The sequence below is a fragment of the Perissodus microlepis genome, chromosome 13 (genome assembly GCF_051167445.1).
Source record: "Perissodus microlepis isolate ML-2025 ecotype Zambia chromosome 13, ASM5116744v1, whole genome shotgun sequence".
NCBI classification, from domain to species: domain Eukaryota; kingdom Metazoa; phylum Chordata; class Actinopteri; order Cichliformes; family Cichlidae; genus Perissodus; species Perissodus microlepis.
Window position 1 is genome coordinate 12,972,208 of NC_140473.1, and position 16,772 is coordinate 12,988,979.

The following is a 16,772-nucleotide window of genomic DNA, read 5'->3' on the forward strand; positions in this document are numbered from 1 at the left end:
AGAGTTTTAACGCACACCTCCGGGTCAGCGACTGCGTCTACTCACTCCCATGCAGACTTTGCTTTGTCCCGGAGGGATCGCGGCTGCTGGGAGTGTGGGAGGAAAGCCGAGCTTCACGACGAAGGGTGGTGGGTGGATGGGCGGTGGGACGTGGTTATGAAGCTGATTGCTGCGTGACGTTGGCGAATTGCAGCAATCTCCAAACTGTACGTGAAGGAGAGACCGGCCAGGACGCACTGGATACAGCAGATCTGGGGAGGGAAGTGGAGGAAGGGGGTGGGGGGATCCGACAGAGGTAGAGAGAGAGAGGGAGAGAGGGAAGAGGGAGAGAGAGAAAAATTAAAAACTGGAGGTTGGATGGATGTGAGGGGACAGACAGCAGGACACCGGCTCTAGAAACATCAAGGGTCCCATCAAGAGGTCTGGTGTCTGCACCAAATCAGCCTCAGGGATGTAGTCGAAGCGGTTCGGAGCTCTGCCCATCCGAGCTCATCATCATGAAGAAACACTCTGCAAGGGTTGCCCCGCTGTCCGCCTGCAACAGTCCGGTGCTCACCCTCACCAAAGTGGAAGGTAGGGAGTTCCGTTGAGACCGCCTGTACCCCCGCAAACTGGGGGCTGCCGGTGTGCCTCTGACAGAGACCGGATCAAATATTTCTGTTCACGAATCGTTTTTTTGTTTGTTTTTTTTTTAGACAAGGATCAACTTTAGAAAATCTCACCGTGAGCAACACGAAGCGACGGGAATCAGTCAAGCGCTCAACTTCAAATCAATGATGCAATATTTATGGGTTGTTTTGACATCAAGGTTCAAGATCCATTTTCTTTACATGAGTGATGTCAGATGCTTCACTTGGATGTTAGGCTGTTTTATTTCTCTCGTTATACGACAACGATGACAAATTTGTTCCGTTGCGTTTAAATGATTGCGTTATTGACGCACTGTTTTTGGGAATGAGCGCGACTCGCGAAGGCTGTGCCAAAAATTTACTGGTCCTTGGGGAGGGTCTTAAGTTGTTATTGCAGCAGGGATTCCCCTCGCACTCTCCCCCGTGTACCCATCATCACAGGCTGCAGGAGTCTCTGCTTAAAATGCCAGCGGATAATGCCAGGGCAGCTGGGACATGAACCCAGCAGCAAGCGTGTTATCGGTGGTCCCATTAAACGCTCCGTGGCAGTGTCCTTCAGTCTTCCTCATAGCTTGATGTTGGGTCTCACTGGGTCTCCCCTGTCTCGTCTGAAAATCCCCCTGATCTGCAGGAGCGCTGGCATTTCCTGCTGACATCATTAAGAGACAACACCTCTCAGAGTTCTTATGTGTATCGTGTGTGTGTCTGCTGCAGCATTCTCAACACCTTCTTGAAAGAGTAGTGTGATAGTCCCTTTGATGCCTGTACAGTATCCCTCCTATGATGTTCTCCTCTGCCTGATTCTTGTGCAAAGAGCTGATGTTATGCCCCCCCCCCCTCATCTATTACTCGAGACTACTGAACATCAGTGTTTTTGCAGAAAAGATGTTCACCTTTCAGCTGGATCAAATAGAGAAATAACTGCAATTATTTTGGTGAGTTTCATAGAGCCTCATTATGACAAACTCACAACATGAAACTAGAACCTCAGAGCTTTTATAGACAAACTCATTGTGTGACCATGACGGGTTTGGTGGCGGCTGTAATTTTGTGCAGTGCAGTATTGAAGCTCAAGGTGACTGATCATCAGTGAAGCCACTAAAAAAAGCTATTAGGTTACATAAAACACAGAAATTTAAGAGGACAGTCACATAAATACTTGTTAAACTGTTTACCTCCTGCTTCCGTCACGCAGGACTCGAGTTGTTGCTGACTCAGACTTAATTCTGTCTCTGCTCCTGTTGTTTGGGAGTTTGCTATAGTCTGGAGCATTAATGTGAAACCATCTGAAAATGCTTCATTATTCATAATCGATCACTCAACCAGCAGATGGAAGGTGAGTGGCCAATTTTTATGCAGGTTTTTAAATGGACATGGATGAAATCGATGCCCGAGGTGTTTAGTTTGCATTGCATACACTCAGACAAGGCGCCCCGGGTAACTTCAGAATAATCCGTGCTGCTGGATTACCAAAGATTTTAAGCTCATTAGTGTAAATTTCAGGCTCGACGGGTTTTATTTTCAGAATAGCTGGGATGGCGGGGTGTTATTTGACAAGCTTGTGTATACAGACTTGACAAAAACTCTGCTGTGACACGAGGCAGCGGGGAGAGAAAACGTGCATATAGGCGTCTTGTGTTGGGGATGAAACGGTATTGTAAATTTTTGAGGGGAGTCAAAGCGGTAAAGTTTGTGATGTGAGCGCTCGGCTGCTCGTTTTTAGCAACTGCTTTGAAGGAGTGGTGGTGGTGGTGGTGGAGGGGGGGGGGGGGGAATCACAGGGGGCCACAGCATATCAACATGCAGCTTTTCAGAGTCTCTCATGCTTATGTAACACCAGCACTGAAAACTCTGTTCTCCTCACTAACAACCTGCAGCAAACTGTCAAAGACTTTTTATCCCCCAGTCTTGAATTGTCAGTGGTCTGTCTTTTCTCTTCTTTTTTGTGTCCAGTGAACAGGCACACTTCCACGCAGCGTGAAGCAACAAGTACAGTATCTGATTTGAACATGAAATTCTATTTTTTTTCTTACATTTATTGCTTGAATTGATACATTTACTGGATAGTAGCCAATCTGTTCTTCATCACAAACCATTTCCATAGTCATCCTATGATCTCCTCTTTGTTGGTTGACTCATGGTTCTGGTTATACAGTTCAATGTTGTCTCTTACAGCTTTAATTCATTCCTTTGGAGTATTTACCGCTTCCTCTGTGTTTTCTTCTCATAGACAGTAATTATTATTGATTTCTCTTTTAAACGTATTTCTATCCATGGCGTCTTTAGGGAATGTCTGTGTGGTCCCTTTATCATTATAAGCAGGGGTAAGAAGTTCATAAACGTCCCTTTAATCTCAGCAATTTAATTATATCCTCTGAAACTGTGCAGGCACGTTTTCAGAGTGATTCAGCACACATACCCCCCCCGGGAAGGTGGTCACCAGCTGCCGTTATGGGCACACTAAATCTTTCCCAAAAGGCTTCATGGACTTTGACCATGAGTTTCTGTATGTGTGCCACTCAGACAATAGCAAATTAAAAGGCTTTGTATAGAGAAGTAGACCCTTTAGATTAACTTGATTAAAGCAGTTGGACGCTTGAGTACTGGGCAATGTTAGGAGTTCTTATTTTGACCTTCCTGGTCTGCTTTTTTGCGCCTGTGCATCTATCTGATCCAAGTATATTCATACGGGCCAACTTTAAAACATAAATGATTTGGACGATTCAAGACAGAGAACATAAAAATCTGAATTGCAATCATTGCTCTACAGAAAGCGAACACCGCATGTTTGCTTCAAGGACAAAATCTTGAATCTTGTACTCATTTGCATGTGTCTTATTTGTATGTAAATGTGCAGCAGCACCCTCAGTATGGAGATCAGGTGCCAGACAGAGGTCAACATATTGCATGTACATATTGTGCATGTATTAGATACATCAGTAAAAAGCTTACTGGGTGTATTAGTGGGATTCGTCTTAGAGTTTCTTCCTCAGCCTTATTAAATTCTTCACATTCATTCTTTGAGCGTAATTGGAGTTGAAATTGTTGGTTGTCAGAGGAGCAAAAGTAAATCTTGATCTTCGTGCTAAATGTATTTTAAAAGCCAGTGAAACGGGTCTTTGGGCCTTGATAAGTGTGCATTGAATACACAGTGACAGGGCTTTTGTTTTATTAAGAGGCCGAGCTTTTGCTTAGGCTTATCAAGTACAGCATGCGTGTGTGCAGAGAGGCCTGTGAGCTGAAGCCGAACGTTATTGGAGGTTTGTTGCACGACTTCTTTTCTGTATGTTATATTTGTAATTTCTATAGTAAAAGCAGTGTGTTTAAGCAAAGCCCGCTACAAATATGTGTAAAGACGAAGCTCCTCAGCGGTAATCCTAAATCGAGTGAGCTGATCCAAAAGCTTTTCGGTGAGAAGGAAGACTGCCTGTCTTCTCCAAATACACAATGCACCCAGCAGACTAGACGCTACAGCTGTGGTTGGGTTAACCCGCTGTTTATGACAAATAATTTAACAACAAAAATGTAAAAAATTATATTTATTTGAGCCATTTCGACAGAAATTTGAATACTCGAGTGTGCAAACGTGCGTTTCATCTGTGAAAGTGAGTAAGCAGTTAATTTGTTGAACATACTTTTTGATGCCATTAAAAACTCAATTGCCAAACTGCGAGTGTCTCACAGCAGTGACACAATAAAAGGGTTAAGATGTGTTAAAAAAAAAAAAAGGTGCAGTCGTGACTCACGTTTGTGAAATTTGATAGAGTCCCTGTGTCATCAGTGGCCTTGGGGTGCAATAAAGGGAGTAAAACCACAGTTTGGGCAGACACTCAGCATACACCTGCCGTGGTTGCCTTTCAATTACCTTAACAGGAATGCTGTGGCCAATCTTTTAAATATTGATTTGTCGCAGAAAGTGCTGGGACTCTTGCCAGTCTGTTAAACTGCAGGTACATCACAGTGCATTCACTGGTATAAGGCACTGCAAGTGAGGGAGGGCTGCTTCAGAACAGGGTTGTCCTTTAGCGTACCCGATGCCAAATATGATTGCTATTACTCTGCTGCAAAACACAGTGCGCAGACCTGCACAATCACTCTCTGCTTGCATGCACGCAGTGTAACCAATAAGGCATGAAGGGGGCTGCAGCATTGACCTGTATCATGAGCATCTGTTGAACCAGCTGGGCAGGTCAAGGCAGACACAAACAACAAGTTTGCTCCTCGGTGAGGAAGTCGCTGCGCTGTCCTTTGAGGTTGAAGGAGAAACCGAGAACGAAGGAGAGCAGGATCAGTAACAGCTGACCCACCCTTGTCTGCCCTTCTGGGCCTTTAGTCCCCTCAGCCCATGTGGTCCTACCTATCAGCTGGTTGACGCAGCAGGGTGTGTTTTCCGCCTGTCTCTCTTTTGTGTTATTGAGTGGGACAGGCTTGTCAGATGAGCCTGCTCTGGTGTGTTGAAAGGACGCTGACTGACAGCTTGGCCTGACCAAGTTGTCACAGTCAAGTATCACAGACTCACACTGTCTGTCAGACTCTGAGGCCACAAAGACAGTAACTGCTGTCTGTGTGCTGCTTGTCTTTCTAGCTGTCTCTGCGATTAAATTACCATCCTTCTTTATAAAAGTACAGTTAATGTTTGTTTTTGTTTTTTTAAATATATGTATATATATAAATTGCCTTTTTTTCCCAAGCAAAAAGAAAACAGTATTTCTAAAACACTCTGCCTCTGACTTATGTCAGACCTGACAAACCAAATAAGTCAACATGGATCTGAAGGATTTATTTTTATTGAGGTATTTATTGAGTGATTGATGCTGTGTGACAGCCATAAACCAGTTTACAGAAGAAGAACTGTGATTTTGAATTTGTTTGCTTATTTTTTATTATTATTTTTCAGAGAATTACACAAAAAATGTGAAAGGTTCAGTTCAACCTACTTAAAGACACCTCAGTCATACCTTACTATGCGGGTAACTTTATTTAAAAATTAGAGATTTTCTTCCCTCAGCCTTGTACAATGACACTAAAAAGTAAAAGTGTCAAAATTAAGATGATCTGACACCTTAAGGTTTTTACACAAAGACTTCATGCTGTAATGTTTGATGATGACGAGGTTGGCTTGAGTAAGTTGAACTACTTAATTTGTATTCATCACCAAGCAAAACCAAAGACAGTAAATAAAAGGAGAAGAGTTTCTCTGAAGTGTGTGTGTGTATGATTGATCTGTTTACCCTCTTGAATCGCTGAGGCAGAGCACTGCAGAGCACTCTTGCTCCCACGGAGGTGTTGCCAAACAGACAAAACTCTCCTACCTCTACGTCTCCCCTTGTTGAGGTCCCAGGTAAACACTCCCTACTGTTGCACCCTGCCGCCCTGGCAAACCAGGCTTGGGCGGTGGCCCGTTCAGGGAGCAAAGACAGGGACGTATCGAGACTTTCTCAGCCTGTCACAGCCAGGTTCTGTGAAGTGTGAGAGCGAGCAGTCAGGCAGGGCTCTGCTGGCACGTTTGGGATTTGCAGCTATCAGCAGGAGAGATCTGCACTGCAGAGACTGCAGAGGGAGGGAGGATAGCAGAAGTGGGAAGGCTGGCTGGGAAGCAGGGAAACACAGACTTATGAGGGAGAGGAGCTGGAAAACTGGCTCGGTAGTGGCAAGATTAATCTCAACATCCACTGGAGTCCTTTGCCTCTACTGGGAGTGGGATGTATGTTCAGTATCCGGCATACGAGGTGCTCAGTGAACTAAAATACTTCAGGCAGATATATGAGCTTGCAGCACAAAGATTGATTTACTGTGCCATATTTTAACAAATATACACTTGTAGATAGATAGATAGTAGGGGTGCAACGATACTCGTATAGATAATGAACCGTTCGATACAGTGCTTTCGGTTCGGTATGCATATGTATTGAACAATACAAAATTTTTAATTTATTTTATCAACTTTTCTTCTGACGATGCTGTCTGTGTTGAGAGCTCAGTGGATCTGCGTTCGACTACTCCGCCTAGCGCAGCGCAAGCTAGCAAGACAGAAGCTAAGCTCGTTGCAACATGGCAAATTGAACCTCCCCCACCCTCATTCAGATCTGGCCTTTGGAACTATTTTGGTCTTCATGTGAAGTATGACCCTGAAGGTAAGTGTGTCATGGACAAAAGTAAAACAGTATGTTGGATGTGCCACGCAATGCTCAATTACATGGGTGGGAACTACTGCATTACCGCAGTTTGCTGTTAATGTGTTGATGCTGTCCAGCCCCATGCACGGGGCGATCCGCGGTAGCTCGCTAACAGAGATTTGCCGTGTTGTGGCGTTAACTCATTTCAGATTAACACCGACAGCACTAGTGGGAACAAAATGAATATGACTGCACATTTACGCAGACATCACCCTAGTGCAAAGACAAGTGGAAGCAGACAAAAACAACAAGCACGCATGCTACCAACTTTACCCGAGTCATTTAGACAGCTGTTAGCACATGATTCTCCTTATGGGGACCTGATATGTTTAATATGCTGCTGAGAGTATAGCCCAGAAGAAGCGTATAGTATAGCTTTTATTTTGGAAAGAGCCATTTCTCTGTAATAAACTCTTTTCCAAAGATGAGTGATTTCTCTATCAGATAGATTTATTATTTTATCCCTTTGTTGTTTCAGCAACATTAAATTTAAAAACTGTACGTTTGAGTTAAAATATCTATTTATAATTTTAATAAATGACAAATTAAAAAAGCATGAACATTTTTTTGTATCGAAAAAATATCGAACCGTGACACCAAAGTATCGAACAGAACCGTGAATTTTGTGTATCGTTGCACCCCTAATAGATAGATAGATAGATGCTAATAGGCTACTAGTTTACCTGTGCTTATTAAATCCTATGATTCTAGCATGCTTTCATTCTACCGAGCAGTAGGGATGACTGTATCTGAGGAAGCAACAAGAAGAAGCCATACACAGCTGTCAGAGCAGATCACAAGCTGCCCCTAGAAACACTTTCTTCTTGTCTCCAGCAATTTTGCAGATGTCCGTTAGCATCCAATGAAGTACATCTGGACATAGAATGGGTTGAATAACTGTCGACATTTTCATCCAGGGTTTAATTTTTCTATCACAGTAATCTAAAACTAATTTGTGATCCAGCGCACGCGAAGGCTGAGATTAATTATTAAAATGTCAGAAATGCACTGTTCCTGTGCTACAGACAGCTTAGTGTGACAGACTCACCTTGACGGTTGACATTAGATTATAAATTAAAAAGGTGAATCATTTAACACTTTAAGAAGACTCGGTCTGAGTATTTCATCTATGGTCATAATAGCTTCAAATGTCATTAGCGGAGAGGCCCTTCGATTTTGCCGGTCCACTCCATCGACTCAGATCCAGCACACTGATGAGTTCACTCGATATGTTCGTTACTGGCATTCAGGGTTCATAGAGCATCAGTAGTCACCGTCAGTCTAAGTGTAAAAGAAGTGCGCTCCGTTTTAAGTCATTAGTCTGGGAAGATATACTTGCAGCTCTGCATTTAATTACAGGGGCTTTAATTAGTATTTTATTGCATGACACATTTTTATTTAATAAGAGACAGACTATTGTATTTAAGTATTGTGGTAACTGCCACAGCCTGGAGTACAGGCTGTATAATATCACTAATGTTGTCACTTCACTAAGTGTGCCAGAGCTGATAATGCTTAGCTAGGCCCCAGAGTCTGCCTGGGGGCTGATTGGCTTGGCCCATTATCACATTTGGGAGATTAAACTGCGGTGTAGTCCAGAGATGTGGTCAGAGCCACAGGATGCGGGACGGAGGCCCAGGAAGGACACAAAATGGGCAGCACCAACAAAGAGATGACCTTCAGAAGAAGACAAAGAGGCCTCAGAGCTCAGAATAGAGAAACTTAATTCTCACCCCTGTGCACAAGACTTTGATAAACATCCATGTGTGCCTGTTTCTTTTTTTGGCCACTGCTGATTCATCACTTCATTGCGGTGACAATGACAACAATCTCGAATCATCTTTAGTTTTTTTTGTGCCTCCGTGCTGTCAGATCCGTCAGTTGCTTTCGCAGCAGCAGGGAACATTGTTCAGGTTCCTCTAACAGCACCGCATCTTAACTCCATCTCTTTTTGACGTTTGCGATAGATAAACAGAACGTGAATCTCTCGTGCAGCCAGTATAGGTAGCCCGGGGAAGCCGGGGCATTAGCATAAGAGTCATCAGGGGAGTTAATCTATGGTATGATGAGACCACCTGGAAAAGTCAGAGTCAGCTCTTCCAGTAGCAGTGAATTGCCTCATTGGGTGTGATGGATGACCCCTTACACAGCTCTTTTGTAAAATATGCAGGTTATATTAGACAAGGTGGTTTTATTTTTTATTTATTTTTTATTTTTTTATTATTACACAGATCACATTCACAGAACTGCAGACAGTGCCGCGTATACAGCAACAACTGATACGGCACAGCGACAATATTTTGAGAGCTGAGTGTCCTGTTGATGCCGTCAGACAATCATTTCCACAGCGTAATCAAATCAAGTTAAATTTATTCTTCCCTCACCGAGGCCCTTTGAAGTGCATTCAGTATTCCAGTCAACAGCATACAGTGCAGTGATGAATTGGCAAAAGGCTCCCCGCAGCACATCATTACCACTGGAAACACCATTAGGGAGATCGCTCATTTTCAACATTTTGGAAGGTAGGAAGCGAACGAAGATGCATGATGCCTATTATGCAGCTGTTATGAAGTAGAGCTGATATGAGGTTGTGCTGTTTATTGTGTTGCACTCTCACTAAACCAATTGCAAAGTTGCGGTCATGTAGTTTTGCTCTAGGTGGTGCGGGTTTAGCTACATGGTCAAAAAGACAGCCTAAAATGATTTGTGAAAATCTGTAAAAACTTTATGTTACTCGCAATTTTTTACTGATTGTCTTTGAACATCACAACAATATTATAGGCCTCGGGGGACGTCAGTACATAAGTTGGCTAAGCGTTTGACTTTGACTGTGGTTTTTGATTTTCAAGGTCAAAGTAGACCTTTAAAAAAATTCAAGAAACCATATTGAGTAATATGTCATATGAAAGGGCATGGAGAGGGCTGTACGATACACTTTTTAGTTTTTCAGTTTGACGCCATATAATGTCACAATCACGCAATAACAGGCTGACGTCAGCATGAATAAAAATATCATCGGGGGGAATTGTGCTATCTGAGTGCTCTTATTATTGTTAGTTTTAGAAAGACGTTAATTATCAGTACAAATCGAGTGAAAGCTTATCTGTCTAAATTAACCCCCTTAATGCCCAGCGTGTCATATTTGATACATGAGTTTTTGTTCTGTTTTTAAGCAATAAATAAAAAAAAAAAAAGAAGGTCAAAAGTAGCAAATATGATACAATTAAAACTCATATATGTAAATTAATATTAATACATTTTTATTTTATTTTTTTAAAGGTTCAATAACTCCTCCCATCTTCAACAAATTTGAATTTTATGGCAATTATTTAATTGTTCTAGCTTTAACGGGTTAAGAGCTGCCATAAATGTTGCATTTAACTGTCATATTTTTGTAAAACACTGTGTGTCATTTCCATGATCATGCAGCAGTGTCTGAACTTTGTAGAGGACACAAAGTTTGTAAGTTCAGTGATTCGAGAGAACAAAATGATCTTGGTAAGCAAATTGGTTTTGAAGCACAGAGTGGGTGAGAGTGGGGCCGAAAATTGTACGCCAACACTTCGCTTCAGTTCTCACATTAGTGAAGAAGTATGGAGGCTATCAGGTTTTGACAAGAGAAATAGAAAAGTTAAGTGTTGCGGTGTGTGTCTTTGCACGCTAGGGCAAACACACATGCCGCTGCAGCTCATGCGGTGGAGAAGAGGTCATCTTGGATTGGATATCACGTCTGCCCTCATATGCCCTCTGTTTCACTGCCGCCTGTCACACTTGATCGCCACATTTCTAACTCGGATTGATTACCTTCAAGTTCAGTTTAAGTTTGAAAGCAGCTATTTTTATCTGGAAAATGATGACAAGACTGGTATGATCTGGAGTCAGTTTTGCTGCAAAAGATAATATACTGTATCCACATGATGCTTAGGGAGAAAAAAAATGCCACAACCTGGCAACCTCTGAAGGCTGTGACAAAAAGCACTTTATGTGACATTTTATCAAAATAATTTGATCAAATCAGGTGTAAAAGTAGGCATCAGTGAAGCAGGATGTGCATGGGAGTGGAAATAGTGCGAAAGTGCTACAAGGTGCTGGAAAACAGCATGAAAGAACTGAAAAGAAAGTAAGTACATGCGGAAACTCAGACGCCAGGCAGGAGAGAAAGAATCAAGTGGCATGCCAGCAACGGTTTCATAGTCTGGAAACACCAGGCCCAGATGTTCCCATTTGGCATTGATGATTTCCTGCCCACCAGGCACCTAAAGCACATGCAGAGGAAGAGGAAGTTGAGAAAAATTCAGTAATAAGCAAGGACAAATATGTTAAAATGTGTCAAATAATGAATGAGCGTACAGGTCTGCTGTATCGGTGTGTTTGGACATCAGTCTGTCATGTATGTGTCCGTCTTTAGGGGAAGATCGCTCCAGAGAGAATGTGGTGGGCACCACAGACGCGCAGTCGGCCGGTGCTGCAGGAGCAGAGTCCGGCTCCAGCAGACGGCGGCTTCACTGCTGCATCCGAGTGACAGCTGTACAAGTGCGGAAGGCTCTATGGGGAGTCGCCATGGTGATGTGCGTGTGTTCCTCCTGGGCAGGCTCCACCCAGCTGGCCAAGCTGACCTTTAAGCAGTTTGATGCTCCCTTCACCCTCACCTGGTTCGCCACCACGTGGAACTGCCTCTTCTTCCCCCTCTACTACATCGGCCACCTGTGCAAGAGTCCGGAGAGGCAGACAGCCAGGCAGAGGTTAAGGTTAGAAGACACTCTCTCCTTTAGAGCAAGCTCCATTAGAGGTCCAAGCACTAAAGCTGCTGTCACATTATGATCATTCTTTTTATATATATATATAAATCGGCTTTTGTGCTCTGACATGTTGTGATCATCCTTTAATCTCAGAATTTTCCACATATCCTCCTTCTTTACATCCATGAATCTTCTCCATGATCTTCTTTCATGGCACCTCCATATTCAGCATCCCCTTTTTGTTTAATTTATGGGCTGGTCCATGGCAGCGACACCAGCCTGGGTGCTGTAACTCTGTTATAGCTTTAGCCAAGACTAGTTGTCCTGTGACCAGTCTTACAGATGGTGGATTTTAGATGAATTAACACTTGTTTGGCAGCTTTTGATGCACTTAAAGTAGGCGATAGCAGTAGGTTGTCATCAATTCTAGTCACTGTTTCTCTTTTTTCTGTCTCGCCTTTCCTGGTGCACATGGACTGTGAATAAAGCCTATACGGGTCTGTGCCCCTACCCACCGACACGCACAGTGACAGCGGAGGAAACAAACGATATAAAAAAAACCTTAAGTGACTGTAAAGTGCAGTACAGGCTCTCACACAAATTCTGACTTCAGTCAAAGGGCATTATTTCTTTTCTAAGGTCAGAGACTTCAGCAGTTACAGTTTTATAAGACATAACATAAATAAATTTTTGCAACAGCAACAGCAGACCAGATTACAGCACAGTCATTAAAAATCAAATCAAAGTAAAGTTTCCTGTCTTTATATAGATAAAACCTACAACCTTTAAAAATATTATCTCAAGTCAGACCTGAGGGGTCATCAGATCATTAACAAACAATTAATCTATCTGTATCAGCATTTGTAATGGCCCATAAGTTAAAAGGTGAAGACTAGATGGGAGAAACACACTTTAACCACGTTATGAGTGATGACATTGTATAATTCTTCTACCTGTATGCAACCCGCAACTTCAGTGTTGCCTACACAGCCAAATGTTTGGAAACAGCAACCAGCTGATCCGAGCAAAGTTGGGCTTCGAAATTTAAATGTCAGTGAAATTTGTGCCTAGCATCAAAAAATATCCTCCGATATGAAGGAATATCTGATGTTTAGATTGCCCAATATTGGTATCAGTATCTGTATTAAAAATCCCATATGAGTTTTATTCTCTCTTTTTATTTTCTATCCAGTTTTTCTAGTTACAACAAGTATACAACTTATCGGGATTTACCAAAAAATCCATTCAAAAGGTCAGTTTGATTCCCCAACAAAATTAACCACCACGTAACATCTGGCAGTGTACTAGTGAGATGATAGAGATGTACTAATTGATTTTTTTCAAACACTGTGTGACAGTTTCTATCGTCTTTGTATTTCACGGAACAAACGCCACATGTTCAGCCTGTTTCACCAGCTGCTTACAGTTTATCATTTAGGTCCATTTTCAATCTCGCTGAATAAGCTAATTCTGTTTTTGCTTGTCAGGTAAACACAGTCATCCTCTCTTCAGATTTTATTTGCAAAACGCCGCCACATATTTACCTGTTTGGAAGAGCAGGCCGTGCCGTCTCACATACCTTGCTGAGGAGACTGTAATCCTAATTGTGTTACAGTGGCTTTCACAGTTGAAGCAGTCCATTAATCATGGTCTTTAGACAAAAGTCTTATCTCTGCTACCTGCAATGCTACGTTAGTGCAAAGAGACAAAAGAGAGCGGTAGTTTAGAAGCTGTGGTGTGCTGGTGAGCTCGGGGGATTGGCTCTGTATTTCAGATGCTCTCAGATGCTTTTTTCTAAAGGCCTACATGAGGATGTGGGTCTCCCACTCCTCAGTTGGAGCTCATGTGAACTGACTACAAATTACAATACCGTCTTCTGTGAACCTGACAGTGCAGAGAAACCAAAGGATAGCTTCGTGACAGCAGGCAGCCGAACGAGAGACAAGGACTTGACTTTAGCAGTATATCTGTGAGGAGAGGATTTTAGTGCACTCATCAGCCCTGTTGTTGTATAGACTTGATATTTACGGACAGATCGTAGCAGCAGTGGAAGGAGTTATCTCTTAACTCACAAAGTGTCATTTTGCACGTTCATCTTTTAAATTCAAGCTTGTAGTTTGAGACCCTCTGGCTGCTCTTGGGTAATGTTATGTCAGTTTAAATGTAAGTATAAAAAGAAGGATGGATTAACTCTGTTTGTGCCAAATTCTAAAGAAACCAAATAAAAGTTCTGTGCAGGCACTAGAAAGTGATACTAAATGATTCTGGAAGTGCAGCGCTTAACTGTTTAATCCACGCGCTGCTAGGTGTATTAATATCTGCTGCTGCAACACTTTATTTGGCAGCTTTGCAGAGGTTTGGCGTATCTTAAAAATCACTGCAGATTACGGTGCACAATTACACAAGTGCAGGAATAATGCGTGAACACAGTCACCGGTTTGGCTTTAAGGTGGTGTAACCAGTGTCTGTAATGAAACGCCGATAAATTGGTTGTCGCAGAATTAGTGTCGTGTCCACAGAGGAGGTTTGAGCAGTGTGTTCTTAGTGCAGACTCAGCTCTCTGGAGCTGATTCATAGCAGCGCTGCCCTACAGTATCCAGCAGGACACCCTGGCAAATATGCTACCTGCCACTCCTCACTTATTGCTGCTTCATCACTTTTCACTGAGCCAGAAGCGCTCAGGGTAAACGGTACAACTCTGTAGTAATGGTAACAATAGCAGTCCGGTGTGGGCGGAGTCACTCAAGTTGAGGGTGAAACAGAAAATTCTCACAGCAGAGCAACGCAAGGTCTTACTCAGCAAACGATGTAGTAACACGACAGAGCAGGACCACTATGCAGTATTCTGATACTGATACATAATGTCATGGTTTAGTTCCTCTGTTGCATTACTGACTCATGCCAATAGCTTTTGGACCGTCAGCTTTTATTCAAGGGTATTTTCATTTAGCTTCTTGTGCGTAGTTACAGCGCCTGAAAAACATGAATAGTGGATGACTAAGCCTCATGCAGAAGCACTTAAAGATTAATCATTTCTTCAACATAGCAGACTGCCAGACTGACTGTTAATCATACGTCTCCAGATTTAGTGTTTTTTTTCTCAGTATTTTCTGTTAAAACTTGACTGGTTAGAATTCCTCACACAATCATGGTATCGCTTTTAGCAGCAATAATTTGAAGTAAACATTTTCTGTGTGACTTTATCAGTCTCTTACCTTGTTGTGGAGGACTCTTGGCCCACTGTTGCTTCAGTTCATTGAGGTTTGTGGGCTCTGTTAAGGCCCCAACACAGCATTTCAATCACACTGAGGTCTGGACTTTGACTGGACCATTGCACCACCTTGATTCTTTTCTTTTTCTGTTGTTTGATGTTGTGCTTGGGATCAATGTCCAAGTGCATGACCCAGTTTGGGACAAGTATTAATTATCAGACAGATGGTCTCACATTTGACCGTAGAATACTTTGGTATACAGAGGAGTTCATGGTCGACTCAACAACCACAAGGTTTCCAAGTCCTGTGGCTGCAAAACAAGCTCAAATCACCACCCCTCTACCCCCGTGCTTGACAGCTTGTTTGAGGTGTTTGTGGTGATATGTGCTTGGTTACTACTAAACATGGTGCTGTGCATTATATCCAAACATCTCCACTTATTTGTCCAAAGGACAGTTAAGCTCGTTGCAACATGGCAACTGCCTCAACGCTGGCCGAAATTGAACCTCCCCCACCCTCATTCAGATCTGGCGTTTGGAACTATCTTGGTTTTCATGTGAAGCATGACCCTGATGGTAAGCGCATCATGGACAAAAGTAAAACAGTATGTCAGATGTGCCTCGCAATGCTCAATTGCATTGGTGGGAACTAGTGCGTTAGCGCAGTTAGCTCGTTAACGTGTTGACGCCGTCCAGCCCCACGCACGGGGGGATCCGCGGTAACTCGTTAACGGAGATTTGCCGCGTTATGGCGTTAATGTCCTTTTAACGAGATTAACACTGACAGCACTAGTGGGAACACAATGAATATGACTGCACATTTACGCCGACATCATCCTAGTGCAAAGACAAGTGGAAGCAGACAAAAACAACAAGCACGCATGCTACAAACTTTACCTGAGTCATTCAGACAGCTGTTAGCACATGATTCTCCTTATGGGGACCTGCTATGTTTAATATGCTGCTGAGAATATAGCCCAGAAGAAGCGTATAGTATAGCTTTTATTTTGGAAAGAGCCATTTCTCTGTAATAAACTCTCTTTTCCAAAGATGAGTGATTTCTCGATCAGATAGATTTATTTTTTTTATTTTGTTGTTTCAGCAACATTAAATTTAAAAACTGTACTTTTGAGTTAAAATATATATTTATATTTTTAATAAATGACAAATTTTTTTAAATTTTTTTTTATTATTTTTTTTTGCCTGTCCCGTTTGGCTCTTTTGCCATCAGAATTATTGTCTAAAGGCGAAGAAAGATGCCCAACGGATTTACTTTACCAAATTGACCATCCCAGCCTTGCCGTAATGGTCTATTTGATTCACCTTTTATTGTTTATTTTATTTTCACTTGCTGAATACGGGACAGACTTGACTGGGGGAAAGAAGGGGAGAAAGAAAGAGGGAAAGAAAAACAGCTGAGAAAAGGGACGGGGGAGAAGGGCAAAAAACAAAAACCAACAGAATAAGCAGAAAAAAAGAAAAAAAAAATGCATCTATCGATCACCTGGATCTCCTGTTGAGAAAGAAAAAAGAAAACAAGCAGAAGAAAATGAGAGTGATAGAATAAACAACATCACAATGATATATGGGAATATAACAGTAAATACTAAATATTAAACAACATTGTGTTGCACGTAAGATCGACAGCGCACAGTGTGCTTTGAGGTAGGAGCCAAAAAGGGTGTAGTTTGTGTGTGTGAGCACCCGTGTGTACACCTGTGAGCATGAACGTGCTTGTTTTTAAAAGGTTCCTTCATGTAATGATCTGCTAGAGGGTGTGGGGAGCCACTGCCCCGTCCTCCAGGGCATGAAGCAGGTATGGAGGAGATCAAAACTCCAGACATCCAGAGGCCCCAGAACACAAGAGACCAAGGAAGACCAACAGAGGGGCAGCCGCGCCACTATCCCAGAAAGAGCTGAGGAGAGTCCAGATGAGGGGTCACTCAGCAGCTGCGGAGCAGAAGCCAGGGGGGGTTGCAGTGACGTACCCGTGAGCTCCGCTGGCAGCCAGCTGTGC

At 42.7% G+C, this 16,772-nt stretch overlaps 1 protein-coding gene across 2 annotated transcripts in view; it reads left to right on the forward strand.

Moving 5' to 3' along the window:
* Positions 1-16,772, forward strand: part of slc35f3b (solute carrier family 35 member F3b) — a 53,086-nt gene that overhangs the window by 26,758 nt on the left and 9,556 nt on the right. Inside the window, exons 1-2 of one of the 2 annotated variants that reach the window (XM_084947667.1) lie at positions 245-573; positions 11,214-11,553. In XM_084947667.1, the coding sequence (XP_084803793.1) occupies positions 498-573; positions 11,214-11,553 (416 nt within the window). In that variant the 5' untranslated portion in view covers positions 245-497. Of the gene's footprint in view, positions 1-244; positions 574-11,213; positions 11,554-16,772 lie in introns of those variants that run through there. The other variant, XM_084947666.1, reaches the window with a different exon arrangement.